This window comes from Oxyura jamaicensis, chromosome 2 (genome assembly GCF_011077185.1).
Source record: "Oxyura jamaicensis isolate SHBP4307 breed ruddy duck chromosome 2, BPBGC_Ojam_1.0, whole genome shotgun sequence".
Lineage (NCBI taxonomy): Eukaryota > Metazoa > Chordata > Aves > Anseriformes > Anatidae > Oxyura > Oxyura jamaicensis.
In genome coordinates this window covers 86,597,884-86,618,919 of record NC_048894.1, presented here as the reverse complement: position 1 = coordinate 86,618,919, position 21,036 = coordinate 86,597,884, and the positions used below count along the sequence as shown (strand labels likewise).

Sequence of the window (21,036 nt, the reverse complement as noted above, 5' to 3'; positions counted from 1 at the left end):
TGCCTGGTGTGCAAAGCTTTTTTATTTTTTTTTCTTTATTTCTGTTGCATGTTAAGCACTGACCCAGAGAAGATGTGATTGGAGCTCTAGGAAGAGACAGCAGACAATATGTTTGAGTAAACTTGAATCGCTTGCAAAGCAGTGACTTTGGACAAAACTGAGAGCAGCCTTGCTCTTCCCTCAGAACTGTACTTGTGACAAATTTCCTCAGGCTCTCTTGTAAGGCAGGCTGAAAATACGTTGTACCAAACAGCTATCTGCCTGGGGACTGCGCCGCTGTATTTAGCTGTGAAGAAGCCCGGTGACTTGCAGCTTTTAAGAAAGGAGCATCATGTGCCTTACCAGTTTATCTCAGCTGCGGGGTCTGGGTTAGAGCTTTGTGGGGTTACGGCTGGCTCTGTCAGGTGGGTTTCTTCCTGTAATAGTGTGCGTGCTTGCCTTCAGAGGGCTAAGAGTAAAACTGAGTGACAGAACAGAAACTCTGTTTGTGGCTGCAGATACCAGAACTATGGGACATACCAGAACAAGGAACTATGCATAGGTGGCTACTGGGTTGTTACTGTAATTGACTCTGTACTCCCCTCCCTATATCTAATGCTTTGTGTAGAGCTGCCACGCCATGACATGAAAAAAGAAGCATAGCTTAGAAAAAGTGCAAAGCTACTTCACTTTTCATGGAAATAGTGTTTTATTTGGGAAGTGAAGAGCAGTCCTCAGAAGAAATGCTGCTTTATCTGTTTATTGCCTAATGAAACTACAGAAGCCTGTTATGAATGGCAGTAGTGGGACAGATAAAGAAATGTTCATCTACCTTTGTGTCCTTTGGCTAAGAGGAAAAAGTTGCAGATGTGAAGAATGTGTAATTTCTCCAAGTCTCCCCTTACTGCTTCTGGGCTCCCTGAGCCAGGAGCTGGGTCCATGCTTTAGCAGCCCTTGGTAGACTCTTCTTGAGTGAATTTTAATAATTGCTTTTGCTTGAAAACTTCACAATGCTTTCCTCTGTCTGTGCTAGCAGAAAGTAATTAATTCTGCTTTGCACAAGTTGCCTGAACAGAGTAAAGCTAAGGTGGCTCAAGTAATGACCTGGATAATCTTCTGTTTACGCTCGGCTAGTTTCAAAACATCTACTTTGGTGTGATAAAGTCTCATCGCCAGGTAGGCAGCGAGCTACTGTCGCCGTAGGAGTGCTTGTGTGCAAACTGAGCCCTATCTGTGTTGACAGTCTCTTGAACCGCGTTGGGACCCGTCAGCATGTCTGACTTGACTTTGTTGTGCTGGACAGTGTACAAACATCAGAACTATGTCATGATCTTAATTTGTCGCTGTGGGATTGCTGGCATGGGCATGCGTGACTCTTGCTCAATTGAACCTTTTGTTCAGGGGCATGGCTGTGTGGGTTTGCAGACAGCTACAGTAAATCCAAAACTGGGGACTGTCGTCTTGGTGGTCTGGACATCCACGGTCTGGACATAGTCCCAGGAGCTTCCGAGAAGCTGTGTTACTGCTGGTGTAGCCTTCCTTAATCTCTTGAACTTCCAGCTACTGCCTAAGTTAAAAAAAAAAAAAAAAAAAAAAAAAAAAAAGTTGAAGTCTTTAGGAAAGGGGGATTTCCGGACTTCTAGAGAAAGCTACTCTATCTCAGCTAAATTTGGGTCCCTTTTTTTTGCAAAGAAGGGGGAGAGGGGAAGTATGGATGATACTTCATTATTTGTACTTTTGGATCTACTTCCTCCTATCTAAGCCCTGCTTACCAGTAAAATTAGCCTGAATGACGAGATAACCTTTACTGGAGGAACCAGGATGAGAGGAGCAGCAATATACTGGTCAGCCAGAAAACGTCTCGTACTGATAAATGCTATCCCAAGCAAACACAGAGCTAAGCTGCAGGCAGGAATGGTATCGCTCAGAGCCAAGGCAGCGATTAGAAAGCACTTGTGCAGGCAGCAGTTACTATAGTATACAGTTGACCTGTTCTCTGATTTAAATACCAGATTTAGTGTTTTCTTTGATAACTGAAAGACTTATGCTAGCTTAAAATGCAGCAAACATTATGTCAAAGTTGAAGGAGTGTACCTTGAAAGGCTTGGTTATAAATTGAAAAATTAATCCAGATTGTCTGGGTTATTGATACACAGAGATAATGCTCTCTATGAATGGACTTTGGCTCTTAGTATGATGCAGCCACGGAGCATTTTGCATCAGAAAATATAGGCTTGCAAAAGGACACTGAAATCTAACCTGTAATGCCAGTGTGTTTGGCTATATAAAATGCTAACTGCTTTAAGAGACTCTGTAAAAATAAACCTTGCTTCAGATCATTCTAACACTCTTGCTAGTCACTTGATTAAATCATCCTTGGTTACAGATGCTGACTGATAGAGAAAATAGTACATGCAAACAACTTAGTGAGGGCTAATGCCTCAACAGGCTTCTAAAAATACAGTAATAGCTGGATGGTACAGTAAGCTAAGTAACGTGCTTTGATTTCATATTGAGTGTGTTTATTGGAAGAGAAGAGGGATCTGGGGATTAAACCGTGGAGAAAACACATGACTTATTGGGAGCCCTGTTTCAGCAAGGGGCATGGTGATGGGCCAAAGCAGGTGCCCACTTTGCTGATGGCCCCGACCTTGTGCTCGACAATAAGGCCAAGCCAGGGCTGCGCCACGGCAGCTTGGCATGGAGCAATTATATAACTTTTTTTTTTTTTTTTTTTTTCCCTTTAACCTTGTTCCTGTGTCTATCTGATGGCTGCTGCAGCTGGCAAGGTGCCATTGTTTGTCTTTGAACAACTGACATAAATAGATTCTGGAGGGTCATGTGAAACTACCATGAGCTCTTTAACACCGCGCCGTGCTTACCTTTCCTCGGCTGCCCGCATTGCTGTAGCAGGTGTGGTTTTGTTTATGCAGGCCTGCCGCTGTACTTTAGCAACGGGGCTGTGCTGGCCCTGAGCGCCCCGAGGAAACCTTTTGCTCCACGCTTGGCTCGAGTTGCAGGCAAGCTCTGCAGACCTGAGCAGGGCTTTGCACCTTCTCAGACAGGCAGGGGCGTCGCATCCCAGGTTTAGCAACTGGAACTGCTGCCTGTGAAAAGGTTGCTGCAGGATATCCTGACGTTGGCTTGAGCGTTGTGAATAAGGCCTGTGCTTCTCACTTCTTGTGGTGCAGCTGTAAGGTTACACTGGAGAGGGTGTATCCTATTCCTGTGAGTTATTGGCAATTGCTAGTTAAAAAATCTGTTTTAATTGAAGAGTTGTAGGTTTGCAGCCAGCTGTAAGCCTCCGTCACTGAAATAAGGTCTTGCCAGGTAACAGTTTGTGTGTGGTGCTGTGAGAAACCCCAAAGATGCATCTCAGCCACATCTTGCCTTCATTTACAGGAAAAACTTCCCCTTCCAGTAGGGACTTTGATGTGTTGGGACAGCTATAAATGCATTAGGTGTGCAACAGATAGCTTACAACCGCTGTTCTTGTTCAACCTTTACTTCTCTTGGGATGACCTGTTGCTCTTCTTAGCCATGGGGTAATACACAACTGCGCCCATGCATTAGACGTCTGCGCTTGTTTTTGGGAGGGGGATCTAAGGGTGCTCAGCTGCATTGGCATCAGTGGGGTTTTAGTGACCTGACAAACATACGAGATGTTGAGTTTCACAGGGGAAGTGCACAAAGAAAAACTGTGTTGAGAGGATGTTCTGCTTTATTCTTAGTGCCTGGGAAGTTCAGCTCTCAGCCTTTGTACCAGGTTTGAAATACCTGAGGAGGCTCTGAAGCCAACACAGAATCAGAAGGCTTAGTGGTCTCCATTGTATCTGGTGTAGGTAGACAGATATCATGTGTATCTTATCATATACTACCTGGAGAAGCTAGAAATGTGGGCCCATGTGAACCGAATGAGGTTCAACAAGTCCAAGAGCAAAGTTCTGCGTCTGTGTCGGGGCAGTCCCACACATGAGGACAGACTGGGAGAACTCACTGAGAGCAGCCCTGCAGAGAAGGACTTGGGGGATCTTCTGGTGGACAACAAGCTCAACATGACCCAGCAGTGTGTGCTTGCATCCCAGAAGGCCAACTGCATAGTGGGCTGCATCAACAGAGGGGTGGGCAGCAGGTGGAGGGGGGGGATTGTCACCCTTGTGAGGCCCCACCTGGAGCGCTGCATCCAGTTCTGGGGCCCGCAGCACAAGAAGGATGTGGAGCTGTTAGCGCAGGTCCAGGGGAGGGCCACCAAGAGATCAGAGGGCTGGAGCACCTCTCCTATGAAGAAAGGCGGAGAGAGCTGGGGACGTTCAGCCTGGAGAAGAGAAGGCTCTGGGGTGACCTTACAGCAGCTTTTCAATACTTAAAGAGGGCTTATAAAAATGATACAGAGCAACTTTTTGCTCACGCAGATAGTGAAATGACAAGGAGTAATGGCTTTAAACAAAAAGAGGGAAGATTTAGATTAGGTATAAGGTAGAAGTTCTTCATTCAGAGGCTGCCCAGAGAATCTGTGGATATCACATCCCTGGAGGTGTTCAAGGCCAGGCTGGATGGGGCTTTGGGTCTAATGGGAGGTGTCCCTACCTGCGGCAGGGAGGTTGAAACTAGGTGATCTTTAAGGTCCCTTCCAACCCAAGCTGTTCTATGATATGATATTTATTTGTAAAAACCTCCCTTAGTCATGCCATTGTTGGCAGTTCTTGTCTTAGGAGTGCCTGTGGGCTTCTGAATTGGTACCTGATGGAACTGGCTCTGAAGGCTCTCAGGAGCTGTGCTTGAGCCTTTTAGGTATCAATTGGCTCTTGAAGCAAAGCGCAGATATGCTGTTTGAGGCAGTCTCTCTGAAGAACAGATAATATAATTTATTTCATATCCTGTATAACAATATACAGTCCTTATCCCAAAGCACTAGGTCCATTATGAGTTTGAGCATTAGTTTATATTCCATAAGCTGGGAAAGTTGTGCTTTGCTCACAGTTGCATGTAGTTGAAGTCCTGCTTGCTGAGTCCACATCATTGGTCTGCCATAATTGTCATTTGCCATGAAGGTGGTTCCTTTGCTTTGACAGACATGCTATTATGTATTTACATGCTATTTATGTATTTATTTCACACTTTGGGCACATTAGGAAAGTGTGTGAAGTCATATATATCGCTGTAGCATAGTCTATGGGTAGTAATATATAAATGCAGCCAACTTCATGTGCTTGCTTGTTTGTCCATACCTGCCCTTAATTGGCATATGCAGAGGTATACCAACTTTGTAAGACTGTGTACTAACTCTAAATGTCCTTCTCATATTCATATTTCTGAAACTCATTGTGACTTATCTTGCTTTTCTTTTTTTTTCTTTTGTTTATATTTCAATTTTCTTGCTTTCTCCTAGCCTTCTCTTCTGGCAAGATCTGTGAGAAACCATGGTATTTTAGACTTAGCCAAATTCAGTCTGTGTTAAAACTTCTTGAAACCTGATCTTCTGAGAGTTCTAGTATGAAAAAAAATCAGGTTGGCATCCAGAACCATGGATGTTTAGATAAACTGAACTTCTGATTCCTCTTGAGGTTTGGTAGTTCACTACTGAATCCGTTTCAGTCCAGTTAATTAGTTACAAACCCCTAAGCCACAGCCTTGGAATTAAAGAAAACAAAGCCCCAAGCCTCCACATAATTTGATTCAAGAATAAACTTTTGTTGAACTAGGAAATGCATTTATATCACTATTTCCCAGTTTGAAATGTAAAATTGACATCCATCCAGATCAGCCAGCAACACAGTCATTTATTCTGGATTTATGCTGCCTGTATTAATGTGGCGGTCTAGTGTCCCTCTATATGCACAAATCTTATTTTTTTCCTCCCCATTCTCCAACATTGGTTTCTCCTTTTAGAGGTATGGCAGAGATTTTTCTCATATCAATATTTTTGGCTCTGCACAGCATAGTTTACAAGGAGTACAGAGTGCCTGTTTTTGACGAGATTTTTCTGTTCTTCTTTTCTCAGGACAATGTAGATCAGACTTCGGCTCATGGTCGGCGGGATCTGGTGGAACCAGGTTTCCAAGAACCATCTAATCGCATCTCCCTAAATCACCAAGGTAAGAAACAATGGGTACGAATCCAATCTCCTTGGGGGAAAGCCAGAGTGCTGCGGATGCAGAGGTAGCTTTTCCTCCATGTTGCACTTTGTCTTTCTCATTAAAAAAATAAAGATAAACAAAAAGTTCTGGATGGCTGGAATAGGAGAGCTGAAGATGTAGGTTTTTTTCATCACAACTATACTGTGAGTTATGGATGGAGATGGCTAAGAACCTGTGGTGAACCTGAAGACTTGCAGCCTTTCTTTAGGACTGTTAGCCTGGGCAGAAGGAATATTCTCCTGTTTTTAGGGGAGGAAGAGTGGAGTCCTGAAATTTAATTCAACATTTGCAATGCTAACATTACACTCTAAAAACTTTATCCATCTGTAAAAATGGTTCAGGGCTCTGGCTCAACTCTTTACTCCTGCAAGAAAAGAATGTGTACTTGCTTTGCATGATGGAAATCACCTCATTCAGGGGGAAGACAGTCTTGAACTAGATCTCGTAAAGCCGATGCTTTGAGATGTGGAAATCCTGGGGCAGATTTACATGGATGACTTCTGAAGCTTTCTGTTAATGTCCCCTTTTCATCAGGGAACACATTCACTGCAGTCTAAGTTCATTGGATGAAGTGAGAGTAGTTGTGCCTGCTGCTTATGCAGTCTGAATAGATAATGAAAAGATAGGGAGTATTGCATTTTGATGGCCAAGTGCTAACTTTGTAGCCTGACATCTTCCTAACTGCTCAATACTTCATTTTCAGATCCTTCTTTCCCCCTAGCAATGTTAGAGCACTGAAAGAATCCACACGGGGTCACCCTGGTGTATGGCTCTGCCTGATCTACGTTGGGGCAGATGTGTCTAGGCAAAATGGTCCAAACTAATTTTCGAAGCAGGTATCTTTACAGAGAATGCTTTTTGTAGGGGTCTTGTTAGTTAAAGGCCTGTTTCTACAGCAGGACTCGATTAATCTTTTTCCCTGTAGTTTCTGAAGTAGAGTTCACCTTTGCAGCCACAGGCTGTGTTGATATTTTTGTTAGCCAACTGACAGCAGTCAAATCCAGTGTTTCTCAAATCTTACTGATTTTATTGCTGAAGTAGGTATCTAGCTCATTTTTAATCTTCCCTGCCCCTGTGACTATAAAATGCTGTTATGTAAGTGGAACAGGCTAAGAAAAGAAATCTGCATGTCCAGTGGTGGCCTCTAATGCTTCATTTGGCTGTAGTGCTTCATCTTTTTCCAGTGCTGAAGGGAACCAACATGTTTTACAGCAACGATACCTATTCTTTCAATATCTTTTTGAAAATGGAAGTGGCTGTAAGTGTGGTGTTATGGCATGTCCCACTTGTTTGTTCAGTCCAAGTACAAGCTTCTGCACTGTTTTATAGTCTATGAAATACGCATTCTCGTCCAATAGCTTGGGAGTACAGCCATTGTAACAGCTGCCCCATAGTCCAGTAACCCATTAATGAATAGTACGTAGGAAAATGTAACATGAAGAACTTCAGAGGGATTTGTGACATCATGTGAACTAGTTCCAATGCGGTGATATTAGACTAGATTATTAAAGTGGGGTTTTATCTTCTGTGGCCGTTTTCTGCTTTTTTTTAAAACTCCTACAATAAATTGTGTTATCCATTAGTTTCTGTTAAAACGTTGCTGACACTGATTTAGATGAAAACCTGAAGAGTAAAGCTGTATCCAAAAGTAACTTGCAGGACCACTGTCTGCATTTTCATAAGTTTATCTATGCTTGATGGTACGTGTGGATTGCACTGATGATAAGGATATTTACAACAGACTGTGGCCAGTTTTGCTTCCAGTTATATACAGTATTACTGGCTGAGCTCAGCTTATACTGACTAGCAGATCTAAAGCTTTTATTCCTGTATTTCACAGCAGTTTTAAGGAAAGCCAATAGGCCTGAACAAAGCTGGTTTAATGTGTATTTAACTTGAACAGAAATTCTGGAATGATTACAATTGACTAAAATATTTGATGTGTTAGGTACTCCTCCCCCCCAGCCTTTTTCCCTTTGGTGTGCTGTTTCTGAACTACTGCAGCTGAACTTTGAGCAACCATCCTTGTTATGTGTTTTTGTGTGTGTGTGTGTGTGTGTGTGTGTGTATACACTTCCAATTCATACCTGACCACCTTGCTCAGTAAGCACAGCAGACTTGCCAGTTTCTGTTGAATATTAACTTACAGCTCTTTGCTTTTCTCTTGGAAAGCTTTGGTACAAGCGCTTACAATTCTGAACCAGACCCTGCTTTCCACGGCCTACAAAAATGGTGATTAGCTTCCTTTGAGGTATCTCCATCTCTTCAACACAAACTGGAAAAAGAGCATGCAAAGGAGACTGAGATATCCCTGCCAACTGTCCCTGTGTGAATAAGCTCTTTCTTGAGAAGGGTATTTCAAGTACATGCTTCCTGCTGAATCACTCTTTACACAAGCAGTTGCGGTATAACTATTCAGTTTTTTATTTTAAAAGAATATCTTGTAATGATTTGGGAGCAGAGAATACTTCTTGTAAAGCAAGGAGTCTTAAAATATGCAGGTTTCATACAAAACAAATGTCAAAGTTGAGTGCAGATGGAATAGTATTTTCTCCTATGAATAGGTTAATAACTGCTTTTGTGTAGATATGCTAATAATACACATTAACAATAAGTATTTATATATATAAGCCATTATTTAGTATTCACTTACAAGTCATTCTGCAAACTGGATAAGTTTCATAAAAGTACTAAACCCGAGAATGGGAACTAGGATTTCTTACCTATGTTCCCCAAATCTACGTCATAAATGAAATGCAAGGGTAAAGAAAGAAAACTTCATCTGGTAGAACAGTACTAATACTCAGTGAAGTAAAGAAGCAGGTGTGCCTCAGCTACCTATTGAAAGTCCTGTTTGTCTACCACAAAGTACAAAAGCCAGGATTTTGGCAGTTAATAGACAGCAAGTCAAGTACTTCTTGAGCAGTCACTCCAGAAGCTGTAGTAAAGCCTAGAGCATGGAGAAGAAACATGTCTAAACTATGGAGCACGTCCTAAAGAATTAAGGAAAGGGGTGAGGAAATGATCAAAGCAATTATTTACCATCTTTCAAAACACAATGAGAAAGGGGAAGTAAAAGCATGCTGAGAGGGGGGCAGCTCTTGTGTGTTTGGTGTTATTTTTTTTTCCTCCTCCAGCAGGAGTGTGGAGATGAAGCCTAGTCAGCCACATATCAGTTCTGTAAAACGTGCAGTACTCACAAATGTTTCATATTTTACAGTGACAGGGTTCCTTGCAGCATTTGCATGCTGTCCGTTAGGGAGGGCAATGATCTGGGGACCGTAATGATGATTTCAGTCCAAATGCTCGCATTCACACTGAGATACTGCTCTGAGGTCTGTATTAGAGGCTATCAGCTCCAGCACTCCCAAGGGGTGCTGCTGGTTCTCCTCTCTGCCCAAGCACCTTTATAGTTCAGTCTCTGCTCCCCTTGGTGGAGTGCACCCACTGTGGGTGCCACAGGAGTTAATCTTCAATATGTCTTGTTAGCAAGATAAGGTTGCTTCACTGATTTCCCTACGCTACCTAGGAGTAGCCTTGCTGTATGAAATATGATAGCAAAATACAGCATGCTACAGAAAACTAGATAAGCAACTGGATTTATTTATTCTCAGACTTCATGGGGGCTTAACCTGCAGGCTGCGCTGCTGCAATTTCTCTTCTTGCTCCGTGCTTCTGGGCTTTTCTTCCTTGAGCTTATTCTTGTTTGTTTCTCTAACAAGCATTAAATAATGCCAACTTCAGTCCCAGCTTATGGGCAGTACTTTTTATTAGTACTTGACATGCTTTTTAGAGGTGGTGTAGCTACTTATTCAATATTTTGAAGTCAGGCATAAATAAGATGCATTCTGTCACCTTAACTTTTAATGGAAGTACTCGACATGCAGTTCTGGCACTTTCTTTATGTGTTTACTTGTAGAGACGATTGTTGGTGTCTGTACAAATGTGTTTTGTCGTGGGTCTGTAATGAAAGATTCATCTCCCTTTTGTTTCTGCATTCGTGCTTTCAGTAGCTGTCTCAGCTATTGTTGGGCTCGATGCTTTTCGTTCCAGGAGTTCCCGGAGGGAGCTGAGCTGAACATTGCTGTACCTCTGGCTCCGCAGCCAGATGGCTTCAGCAGCAGAAAGAAAACAGTGAGATGAGTTGTTATAGCCAACAGCAGTCCTTTGTCAACAGCCTGCTCACCCTTTGGTCTTTTTTGGCTGGTCATGGTAGGAAATCTTGCCTACAGTGAGATGGTGAAGATGCTGTAGTGGCAGATCAGTTGGTTTTAGGCTTCCTTGGTGTTATGCCTGTTCAGAGCACTTGTTCCCACTGAGCAGTGCTGTCTGCTCTTGAGGCAGATGCTCTCTTCTCCCTCACTGGCTTGGAACTGATACCTAACTTCTACGGAAGTGACAGAAGTCAGTGATGGTGGGATGTGCCTTTGTAGCACACTGCTTGGGTCCAGAAAATGTGAGGCTATGTAAATACGTAAGGACTTTTGAAAAAGTATGGGCTTAAATGAAGTACTACAACGCCTAAGGTTTAACCCAGGGAAATAACATCCTGTAGTCCTTCTCCTCCAGCAGTACTATTATTTCTTGCTTTAAATGTCTTGCCTTTTGCCTCTGCCTGACGATAGGCACGTGAGGTTGAGGCAGTTTTGTTGTTAGCTTTGTAGCTAAAGAATGCGTTTAGTAACTGCTGGTGCTACCTCTGGTATGCTTCAGTCATGGGATCCCAGTGGGATGAATCAGTTATTTGGTGTATGAGAACTAACCCATGTTTTTGCAGAATCCAGCTGGTACTGAATGGAAAATGTAGAATGAAATACAGATAGTTTTGTTTGTATTGCAAAGACAATACCGAAAGCTGCCAGACATTCATGAATTCTCATGTATTGTATAAATGTTTTCGTCATTGTCCAGCCTTAGAAAAAAACACCATTACTGCCAAATAGATTTACACTAACTACCATTACACACAGCCCTCACTTCCTGCCTAGCTCATTACAGTACCTTTGTCTTATTTTAGAGAAGGCTTCTATTGTACTTTGTGATGAATCTTGTTAGCACAGTTTCTAAGAGGGCTCCCAGAATAGCTGTGGAGTTTAACTTTCCTAATGATATTAGTTCCCAAACTCTTGGGCTGACAGAACTCTGAAAAAAATGGAAAAGATGAAAAGAAGACAAAGGAGGTTGTTTTTTAGTACAGATAACTTCAGAGTTCTGCATCAAGCTACAGAAAGAAAATTTGACCAGCTGATTGAGTACAGCAGGAAAACTCTGTATATACAAGAGCTGGTAATGAGGATTGAGTGAAATCAGTGAAATGAGAAGAAACAGGCCAAGTACAGTTTAAAATGCTTGCAAGTTCATAGAAACGTATTTGCAGATGACTGATGGATTTTCTTTTGTGTCATTAACTAGGGGATTAACTGTTGCTTTCTTAACTGTAAAAGAAGAGAGAAAAAGACTTCACATTAACCTGTAAGAGTTTTAATGTCAAGTTTGCAAATCTTTTTTTTTGATATATTTAAAATTTAATGTATTCCCTGAAGCCACCTGATAAGAGTTTTTTAAAAAAACAAACAAAAACAAACAAACAAAAAAAACCAAAACAACAACAACAAAAAAACAACAAACAAACAAACAAAAAAAAAAAAAACAACCTCAAATCTCATAGTTGGCAGCCACAGGATTTTAAACGTTTTATAATTCATCAGGGTTCTGTTTGCTATTTACATGACCATCAAAGTAAATTCCTAAGTTTTAAGCCTATTTTCTATTATGATTTATGAAAAAATATAAAGTTATTACTACATTTGCAATGAAATTCTTGACATGTTGGAGGAGGGAGAGTCTCTAGGCTTGTAGTGGTTGCACTGGGGGAGCAGGTGGAGCTGGGCTGAGGCTGAGGAGTTGCGTTCCTTACCTCAGATAATCCATGACACTATCCCAAGCCCTAGGGGAACGAAGCTGCATGGGTTTTATGACTGAGAAGGTGTTTTTTTTCATCCTGAAGATAGAGGGATGGTGTTCCTACACTTTCTCTTTCAAGATTTCTGTCTCCAGTTATCCCTGGGGGGGGATTCACAAGGTGTGAACTTAGAGTGATTAGAAGCTCATTTCTTGTTACTCTTGCTCAATTCCTGCCTGAGGCTTTGGGAGGGGAGGATGTAAATTTGGCATCTGGATACTGCTTTTTTCTGGTGCTCCTGTCTAGATGCTTCTCAGTGTGAGAGGGTGCTTACTTCCCTCACCCCTTGTGTGGATGTATTTGAGAACAAGTTAGCTTGACACTTGTACAAGCCTAAAGTATGCTAGTGATGACTAAGAAGATCACTGCGAATGCTGTAATTTATTTAATAGCGTCCCCCTCTAAAATAAAATTTCTTTTTCCATTCTCTTTTGTCCTTAATTTAGGGATGTGTGTTTCCTGCTACCACTCAAGTGGCCTCGCCATCCGCTTGGGTTAGCAGGAGAACAACTACACAGCACCTTACCTAAGCTGTGAAGCACCCTGAGAAAAGCAATCGGGAAGCCATTCCTGGAGAGGACTTTGTTCGGGCTTCTCATTTTCCTGTCCAGGCTCCCAGGCAGTGATGGCTGACAGGAACTCTTCCTTCCATCTTGTGTTAAATCTCTTTTGCCCCAATGTAGGCTGATGGTCAAACCTGAGCAAGGTTAAGTTGAGATGTTTTGTTGTCAGTGTCCAGTATCGACTGAGGATGTGTTCTGGGGTTGTAAAGCATGAGCCTTAGAAGCCAGCAGTCCACCTCAGTGATAGACAGGAAATTATGGCAGCCAGTACTCATATGTAGTGTGTGAGCTCCAGGGTCTAGAGCTTCTTATCGAAGTGGTGTGCTTGGGGAAACCTGGGTGCTGGATGGAGACCAGGGTCTCAAGATGTACTTACGGTGAGGTGCTTCTCCCAGGTTCCTGGGCTCAGCTCATTTCTTAAGCTCTTATCTCATGTGTTGTTTTTTTGTTTGTTTGTTTGTTTGTTTTTGTTGTTGTTTTAATTTTTTTTTCTTTATTTTTTTACATGAGTATATGAGCTCCAAATCCTACGGCTACTATGTTCTCTCCTGTGTAAATCTATCCACACGGCAACTTACATCATCCCATCCTGCCATCCTTTCTGTAAGCAGATTACTAAAGCAGCCAAGTACAATAGATTTCAATATTTTTATTGTCTTGTATGCTGATTTATTTATTGTCCAACAGGTATGGGGAGACTTGTGGTCTCAGGTTGTCCTCTGCTTCCTAGGTGGCTTATTTATTCAATTTGAGTTAATGGTCCATAATTGAGCTGAGTGATTTGAAATGTCCTCTTCTAATTTAATCAGTGTAAGTTAACTGTAAAACCTTGAGATGAGCTCATATGTTTTCTGGAATAATTTTATTGCCTTTAGTTATGTTTTATTTGTTTTCTTTTGTAATCTGACTAAATTTGTACTGTCAAGATGTTAAGGGAAATGGAAGGATCAAAAGCAATACTACCAGGGAAAAGGCTCTTCTTGTAATAGATTCCGGATGAATTAACATGGCTGAGCTGAATTCTTGTCTGTTCTGTTCCCCCATCTTCCTGCACGTCCTTGGGTTCTTGTTTGTTTTCCCTGTTAGGGCTGTGTGTTTTAAGTGTATTTTGCTTTATGTAAGAACTTTTTGAACCTTTCAGTGAAGGTGTCATAGCCAAATGTCAAAACATGTCTGTGGACACTTAAATTGTGTCAGTATAATGAGCTTTCCAGCTAGGAAAGTTGATTTATTATGTAGCCTACTTTTTAATCATGCCATAACAAAGGCAGTTGTTCAGTAAAAAGTGTCTCTCTAGCATCATAATATTGACTTCAAATTCTGACGCCTTAACCAAAATCAAATCCTCAATTGCAAAGGTGATTTGACATGTAAAGAGGAAGGGTATACTTAAAGATGGAAACAATCTTCGTCACTGCAGTTATACTGTCTGTTATGATATGCTGCTTAAATATGTATATATATTAAAGCCTAAGTATCTCTCATTTTGAAATAAAAGTGCAATGTCACTATGCAAGGTCAGCTTTAATGGAGAAAAAAAAATGTTTTTCAATACTTGATTACATGAAAAGCTCTAAGATGCTAATCTGGTTTCATGACTGTTGTGTTCAAGTCTGAAATAAAGATATTCTACTTATTTCAACTTTTAGGAGCATCAGCTCTAAGTAAATGGGAATTTGATTGCAATTTATCTTCATTACATGTGATGTTTGAAATTCCTGTGACCAAAGAGGGAACTATTTTTTAAAAATCTCTGCTTTGGTGAAATCAGTAAATTGGTATTGAGAGCACAGTGTCTCTGTGCTGTCATAAGGCAACGGGAAAACACCCTGTCCAATGAAAGTTATTTTTAAGAACATCATAACAGCGGTGTGGCAAAGTAGAGGAAGTTGTTGTGCCAGAAACTACTCCCTGAATTCTTGAAACCGACTAGATTAGAGCTTGGCAAGAAACCTTTTAACAGCCTTAGTTCACCAGTACATTTAGCAATTCTGGGACTAGACATCATTTTTTCCCAGAATAAAATCCATTTAACTTCAGATAAAGACCTGAGTTACTCCTACCCCCATTTAAAGCATACTGAACTGATTTGTGTTCTGTCTCTGATCAGCCACGTACCTTTGATCTCCCTTGTGATGGCAGATAATTTCTAATAGCTGACACAATGCAGTCCTCTTGTCTGCAAACAATTCTGGGAGACGTGCATTCAATTTTTAGGTTTTTATTTTCCCTGACCTTTAAGGTTATATTTTTGGTCTCTATCAAAGTGGTGAGAGGGTGGAGAACAGGCAGTGCAGCTCTTTATTTCCTTCCATTGTTTGTCCTAACATTTGGTTTCTGTCTCTTCTTTCCAGTGCCTCAGGTGGAACAAAATGTGTTAATTTACCTTTTAGCTTCATCCTCTACACAAACCTCTTATCTTACAAATGAATACAAAATTTGCTCCCTTTAGAAGCAATAAATAAAACCAAGCGCTGTTTAAATCTGTAGCATTTCCTGGGGTAAGAAACAGAATGAGATGGAGGTAAGACTTGTTCGCAAGTGTGAAATGGGGCATATCTGAGATGCAGCAGTTCTCTTGGCAAAAGCTTCTGTGGCTTTAGGATTCCTCATGATTCAACAACTTGCTGGACTTCCTTTTCACTTGTTTGCAGGTCTAAATTAGAGGGTAAATTATGAATGCTAAACAAAAGTTAGCATGGTACTTAAAAATCAAATGGGTTTTAAAAGTTGGCTGGTACAACTACGGCAAATTTAGGTTAAGTAGTCTGGACAAGAATAGAATTGGTTTAAGATTTTAGTATCCTTTTGTGCATAGCAGGGTAAATTACATCATCAAGTAAAGATGGAACACATCTTATAGCTGAGAGGAGAATGCCCAATTCAGATTAAAGCTTTAAACAGCATCTTTCTTAAAAATGCCTTTCCTAATCTGTTTATAAAAGTCACTGATTCTGCCAGATGACTGGGAAGCTAGGACTGCAGATTTCAAGATTTTTCCAGCATAGGAACGTTTTTCCTTTAGTTGAGTCAAACAAGTTGCACTGGAATGTGTTCATGGTCTGTATCAGCAAGTATAGCTCAACTCAGTCATGTCAAGAGGAGTATATACTGCGATCTACTCAAGGAAGTGGATGTCACTAAAATACCTGTTTAATAATATTTTTTGTTGTTGGGTGAATGTGAAAGTAGTCTTTCTTAATGGCAAAGCTGTTGTTTATTGAAATACAAAAATGATTTTCTGAGTTTTGTTTTTTTTAAAATTCAAAGTTGATGACTGAAATCAGGCTTAGCATAAAATGGCACGGGTTCTGATGACAGCAGCATGCTGGCTCTGTTTGTGAGACCTACATCTATAGAGTGTACTTGTGTGTGCCCACCCCAAGTCCTCCTTGGAAGAGGGCAGTCTGAAATCAACAAGTGACCTCAAAACATCTGCTTACTTTATCAATCATTGGGGTCTATGTGGGGCAAAGATTTCTTTGTCAGTCCTCTTGGAAGTTGCACGCAGAACAAGCCTCCAAAGCCTGCACTGCAGGGTTGTAGAGAGATTCTTATGCTCATATGCAAACTAGCTAGATTGCCTACTATAGCAATTAATTATGGCTGCAGCAGAACTAATTTGCATGTGTTGCTAGTAATCTATACCTCAGGCAGCTATAAGCTGTTCAGAATAATTGGACCTGACCTGAGGTTTTAATGAAATTGGGCCACAGGAATCATTGCAGGACATTACTAAGTGTCCATTTCTTCACCTGAGCTCAGTGAAGCATCGATGGGCTCTCCACTCTCACTATTCCCCCAGCAGGCGTTGTGAAATACTTGCTGGGGTTGGCCACTGGGCATGTGCGGAGCTGGGCAAGGAGTTAGTGCTTGTTCAACAAATTACCTCTTACATGGGATGAAACAAATCTCTGCTGGTTGTCTACCCAAGTTTTCCCCATCAGCAAAATGAGGATATTGCTGTTGCAAAACTTGTGTCAAGTATGTGGCTGAGTTCTGCTTTGTGGGGTGCATGCTGTTTTCCCAGATGAAGTCCTGTTTTGTTCATGGTATTAAGTGGGGAGCCAGTCCTGGAGAGATGTAATCAAGACTGAAGTGTTTCCACTAGAACTTTTCTTAGTAATATATACCCTTCTGTGGAAACCCTCCTCACCTCAAAGGCTACTTAAAAGATCAGTGATTTTGTTTTAACACTTGGATATCGTATGAAGTGTGACGTAAAAGTCTGCGGGCAAATACAGAGGCAGTTTCTTCTTGTCCTGAATGGTGTAGTGGATGGGGCTTCACTCTCTGGTAAGGAAGGAAGCAAGTTGTCTCGTTCCCTGTGCATAATCTTCTTTCTGTAATGAATAAAGTAAAGGTTCAGGAAGAACAAATTAGCACATGTACATACATGAGATTGTATCCTAAGATGTAGGGGAAAACACAGACAGTTACTTTGACATGATGGGTAGCTTTCCTGTAGAGGGACTTCTTGGTATGCAGTATATGACCTAGAAGTGGCAAGAGATAATGCAGCTTTTAAGTGCTGTAGATGTGTTATTTAAGAAGGATTGAGGGTACCTAATTCTGAACTCACAGTAGGGATGTGACCGGTGAATTAAGCGGAAAGGGGTACTTGCAGTTCTCTCTGTGTATGTATGTGAAATCAAAGTTGGGAATGGTGAACAGCCTTGCAAGTTGACCTTGGAACATTTACTAAAATAAAAAAATTGGCATTAAATGTGGGATTAGGAGATAAGGGAAAACCACTTGAGGCATAAAGCATGGTGAAAAGCCATGGAGTGTCTCTAAGATGGTTTTAGTGTTTAGCTGGAGTGTAACTATTGAATGAGATATAATTCATTTTCATTACTGCAGGAGCCAAGATGTCTAGTAATACAGTATTTATGTTTGCAGTAATATCTTTCCACCATTGTGTATCTCTGTAAACCTTATGTTTAAAAAAAACAGCCAAACGAAGCAAAACAAACAGCCTCTCAACCCTCTCTCTGTATGGCCACGGTGTGTAGCTCTTTGGGCCAGGATGCACGTCTCCTGCTGCGTTAGGCTGGTGAAACACGGGACAGAGAGATCTCTCACCGAAGAACAAGTCTAGAGATGAATCTGGCAGATTGTTGGCTCCAAGGCAAATGGAGACTGTTGCGGAGAAATTTGTTCAAGACAGTGCTTGAGTGAAAGCCTCCTTTCTTGCAGCGAGAGTGTTTGAGCAGGAGCACTTTGTGATCACGGCGCTGATGACTTTGCCCTGAAAAAAGATGTCCTTTCAAGTAGGCTGTTCTCAGACCATTTGCATTCCCCAAGGTCTGGTGTCTCCCAGAGGTCTGGTGGTACAGCTGTGCTGGCACACTTCCTAATGTACTTGTAATAGCAAAGGAACACTTTCTCCGAAGGAAGTTTATTCTGATTTGACAAGTGAAATGAAATGCCGCGGTAAAAGCATTCTTAGACATTTATACTGAAATACAGATAACATAACAAGAAAAACAGTGGAATTACGAATTCATTTCCAATGAATTTGGTCATGAGCAACCTTTCTTTGAATTTCAGGCAAATGTAGAGACCAATACAGAGTGAGGGCAGTAAATTCAAGAGGATAACTTTGACTATTGCATGCATCTCAACTCGAGCCTGAAATCAGTCCTTCTGATGTTTGTGCCACACAAACACAGAAGAAGGCTCAGCCCTCACCAATAGATCTCTCTTCATCATGAACACAACTGTGACACAGAAGGGATAGGAAAGAAATACCTTTTTGTACTGTTATCTAGGTACATACTTGGTGGTTGCATTTATGTGAATTGAGAGAGATTTTTAGTGGTGTGGTTTAAATAGCTTTTAAATAGGCTTGGAAGGATCTGAGGGGTTAATCTATTTCAAAAACTTTTATGGGTATAGTGATATCAGTGTAGGCTTGTGATCTATTTACAGTATTTTATACTTGCAATAGACCCTTGTATATAGATGAAATTGCCCTGGAAAAGTGCTGCTGTAGTACAACCGCCACGAGTTCTTTTTGCACATTAATGAATGCCTGCCCAAAAAACATCATTCAAGATATTTGATGTGCCTTGTGCAGGCATCTAGGTTACATTAGTATATGCTTTACTGAGAGCACGTGGGAAGGCAGAGTCATCTAGCACAGCCTCAGTTTTGGAGGGCAACAGAGGGGCTAGTTAATGGGGGCAAAATTGGGGTTGTTATTGGAGGAGTGGGCGTTATAGTAGTTAATGTGGTAGAAAGGAGCAGGCAAGTAAGGGGGTCTCATTGAAAAGGTGCCTCCTGTGAAGAAACAATAAGAGGGTAAGAATCTGAATCTTACTTGAATCAAGTACAAAAGGAAGTGTTGCTTTTCTGCTCACACAAGGTAACTTCCGAAATGAGTTCCCAGAAACTGGAAAGGAAGCTCAGGTGGAGTGACCACTCTGGAGCACTGTTGGGGCTGGAGAAGGTTTTGAAGCTAATTCTAGCATTTTATGTGGCACAGAAGCACTTTAGTACGTTTTAGTACCTTTTTACTGTTCTCAAAACACATGATGGAGTTTCGTCCACCTTAAGATCACAGTTAAGAATGTATAATTGTATAAGCACATCAGAAGACAGAAACAAACTTCATTTATTTTTTGCTCTTAAAACTTCAAAGTACTTTCCAATCACTGTATATAATGCTGTAACAGTGCAGGTGCTGCGGCTTGTGCTTTAAGTTGTGTATTTGTCAAATAAGCAAAACTCCTTGCTTGTTTGTTTCTTCTAGTAGTTAGATGGTCTGCAGGTTCCTTAAGGATCTAATAAAAGATTATAGGACATCAGTGGAAACGTTGTTCCAAATAAAATTATTTTTAATTATGCAAAGAGGAACAGAAGATGATAATGCACTGTTGCATTATTTATGGTGTCTGTAGCTTTGAAAAATCGTCTTGTGGTGTTGAGACTGCCCCAAAATGAACTGGAATGGTATGTTTCTGTAACTGCAATTTCTTGTATCATCTATTAAACAGACATAGTAAGTTGGGGTTTTTTTTAAGCTCACATAACAAAAGGGGAAAGTTTATAGTAACACTGAAAGTCAAATTGCATAGTTTAATAAAATAGATCTACAGCAAAAATGAGTTGTAATTTGATGTCAGTTTTGCAGTAAAATTTTTCACCACACTGCAGCATTGTAACAATAAACCTCAGTCATCACCGTCTTTGAACTTATCTGCCTGTGATAAACGCTGGAGTATTTATTCCTGCCTTTATGTAAACACTGTGCTGCAAGTGGCTCATGACAGCGCTTCAGGATGGCAAGCTGTGTCATGTGAGGATACTTTAGAAATGCATAATTTCAAAGCAGCTGACATTCTTGCATTGAGGATTCAGAAGGTTGCAGCACTTTTCCTAAAGCCAACAAGCTTCAAGGGGAAGATCAATCTGAATTTGTTAATTTATTTAAGTCTCTTTGTGTCTATTAAAAAGGACAAGATTCTGTCAAGCTAATGATATTTTCAGCTAAAAAAAAATAAATCAAAAAACCCACATCCACAACAGAGTTAAAGTGGAGCAAAATAAACATAAGTAAACCAAAATATAGGACGAAAGATATAGCTAAATTTGTAGTTCTTAACAGCAACCAGCTGCTTAAGTAATTAAAGTATATAAGGTGCTACTGACCAAAGCAATTAGTATGTAATTTCATTAATGGTGTTAGGATTGCAGTAACAACATTTGAGTGTTTCTGTCCAAATCAAGATTGTGGGCAGTTTGCGACACGTATAACGTGAGGTTAGAAGCAATGCACTATTATGTTATGGTATGTTATAGCACCACTGTCTGAGTGAATTCGTAACTGCGCAAGAACATGTTTTAAACTGGCTATACGTCTTAATGCTTCTAATAGGTATATGTTGCTTGCAAGCATACATGCACTTAACTTTTTATAAGCTTGTATATTTGTATATATATAAAAAAAGACTATTTTTTTGTCTTTGCAGTTCAGTGATGAACTTGATATCATTCAACAGCAACAACAAAAACCTGAATTATTATTTTTGTGGTTTGTCCCTAAGTGTTTGAAAAACCTTGGAGAGCTCAAGCATACTAAAATATTCACAGTCCTCCCGAAATCTGAAGCACTGCAGATGAAGAGTTTCTAACCTACGAGGGTTGCAAATGAAAGACAAGTGGATGGTGAACAACACAGTGAGGCGTGTAGTTAGATAGCTCGTATCCTCAAGAATAACTGTAAATGTTCTTCAGCAGATCATGATGAGTTTTAGAGACTGGATACAAAAAAATACAGTTCAGAAAGCAAATCTGGAGTATATAAAAGTCCAATACAGGTCACCCTCCAAGGCCAAGGTATCAGCATTGACTGCATGCTTCTTCAGTAAGATGATTGAAGCAGGAACAT

General features: G+C 40.8%; 1 protein-coding gene across 6 annotated transcripts in view; it reads left to right on the top strand.

Moving 5' to 3' along the window:
* GRB10 (growth factor receptor bound protein 10) overlaps positions 1-21,036 on the top strand; it is a 149,238-nt gene that overhangs the window by 55,710 nt on the left and 72,492 nt on the right. For all 6 annotated transcript variants that reach the window (XM_035316461.1, XM_035316456.1, XM_035316460.1 and 3 more), the window contains one exon: positions 5,981-6,074. In XM_035316461.1, the coding sequence (XP_035172352.1) occupies positions 5,981-6,074 (94 nt within the window). The remainder of the gene's footprint in view (positions 1-5,980; positions 6,075-21,036) is intronic.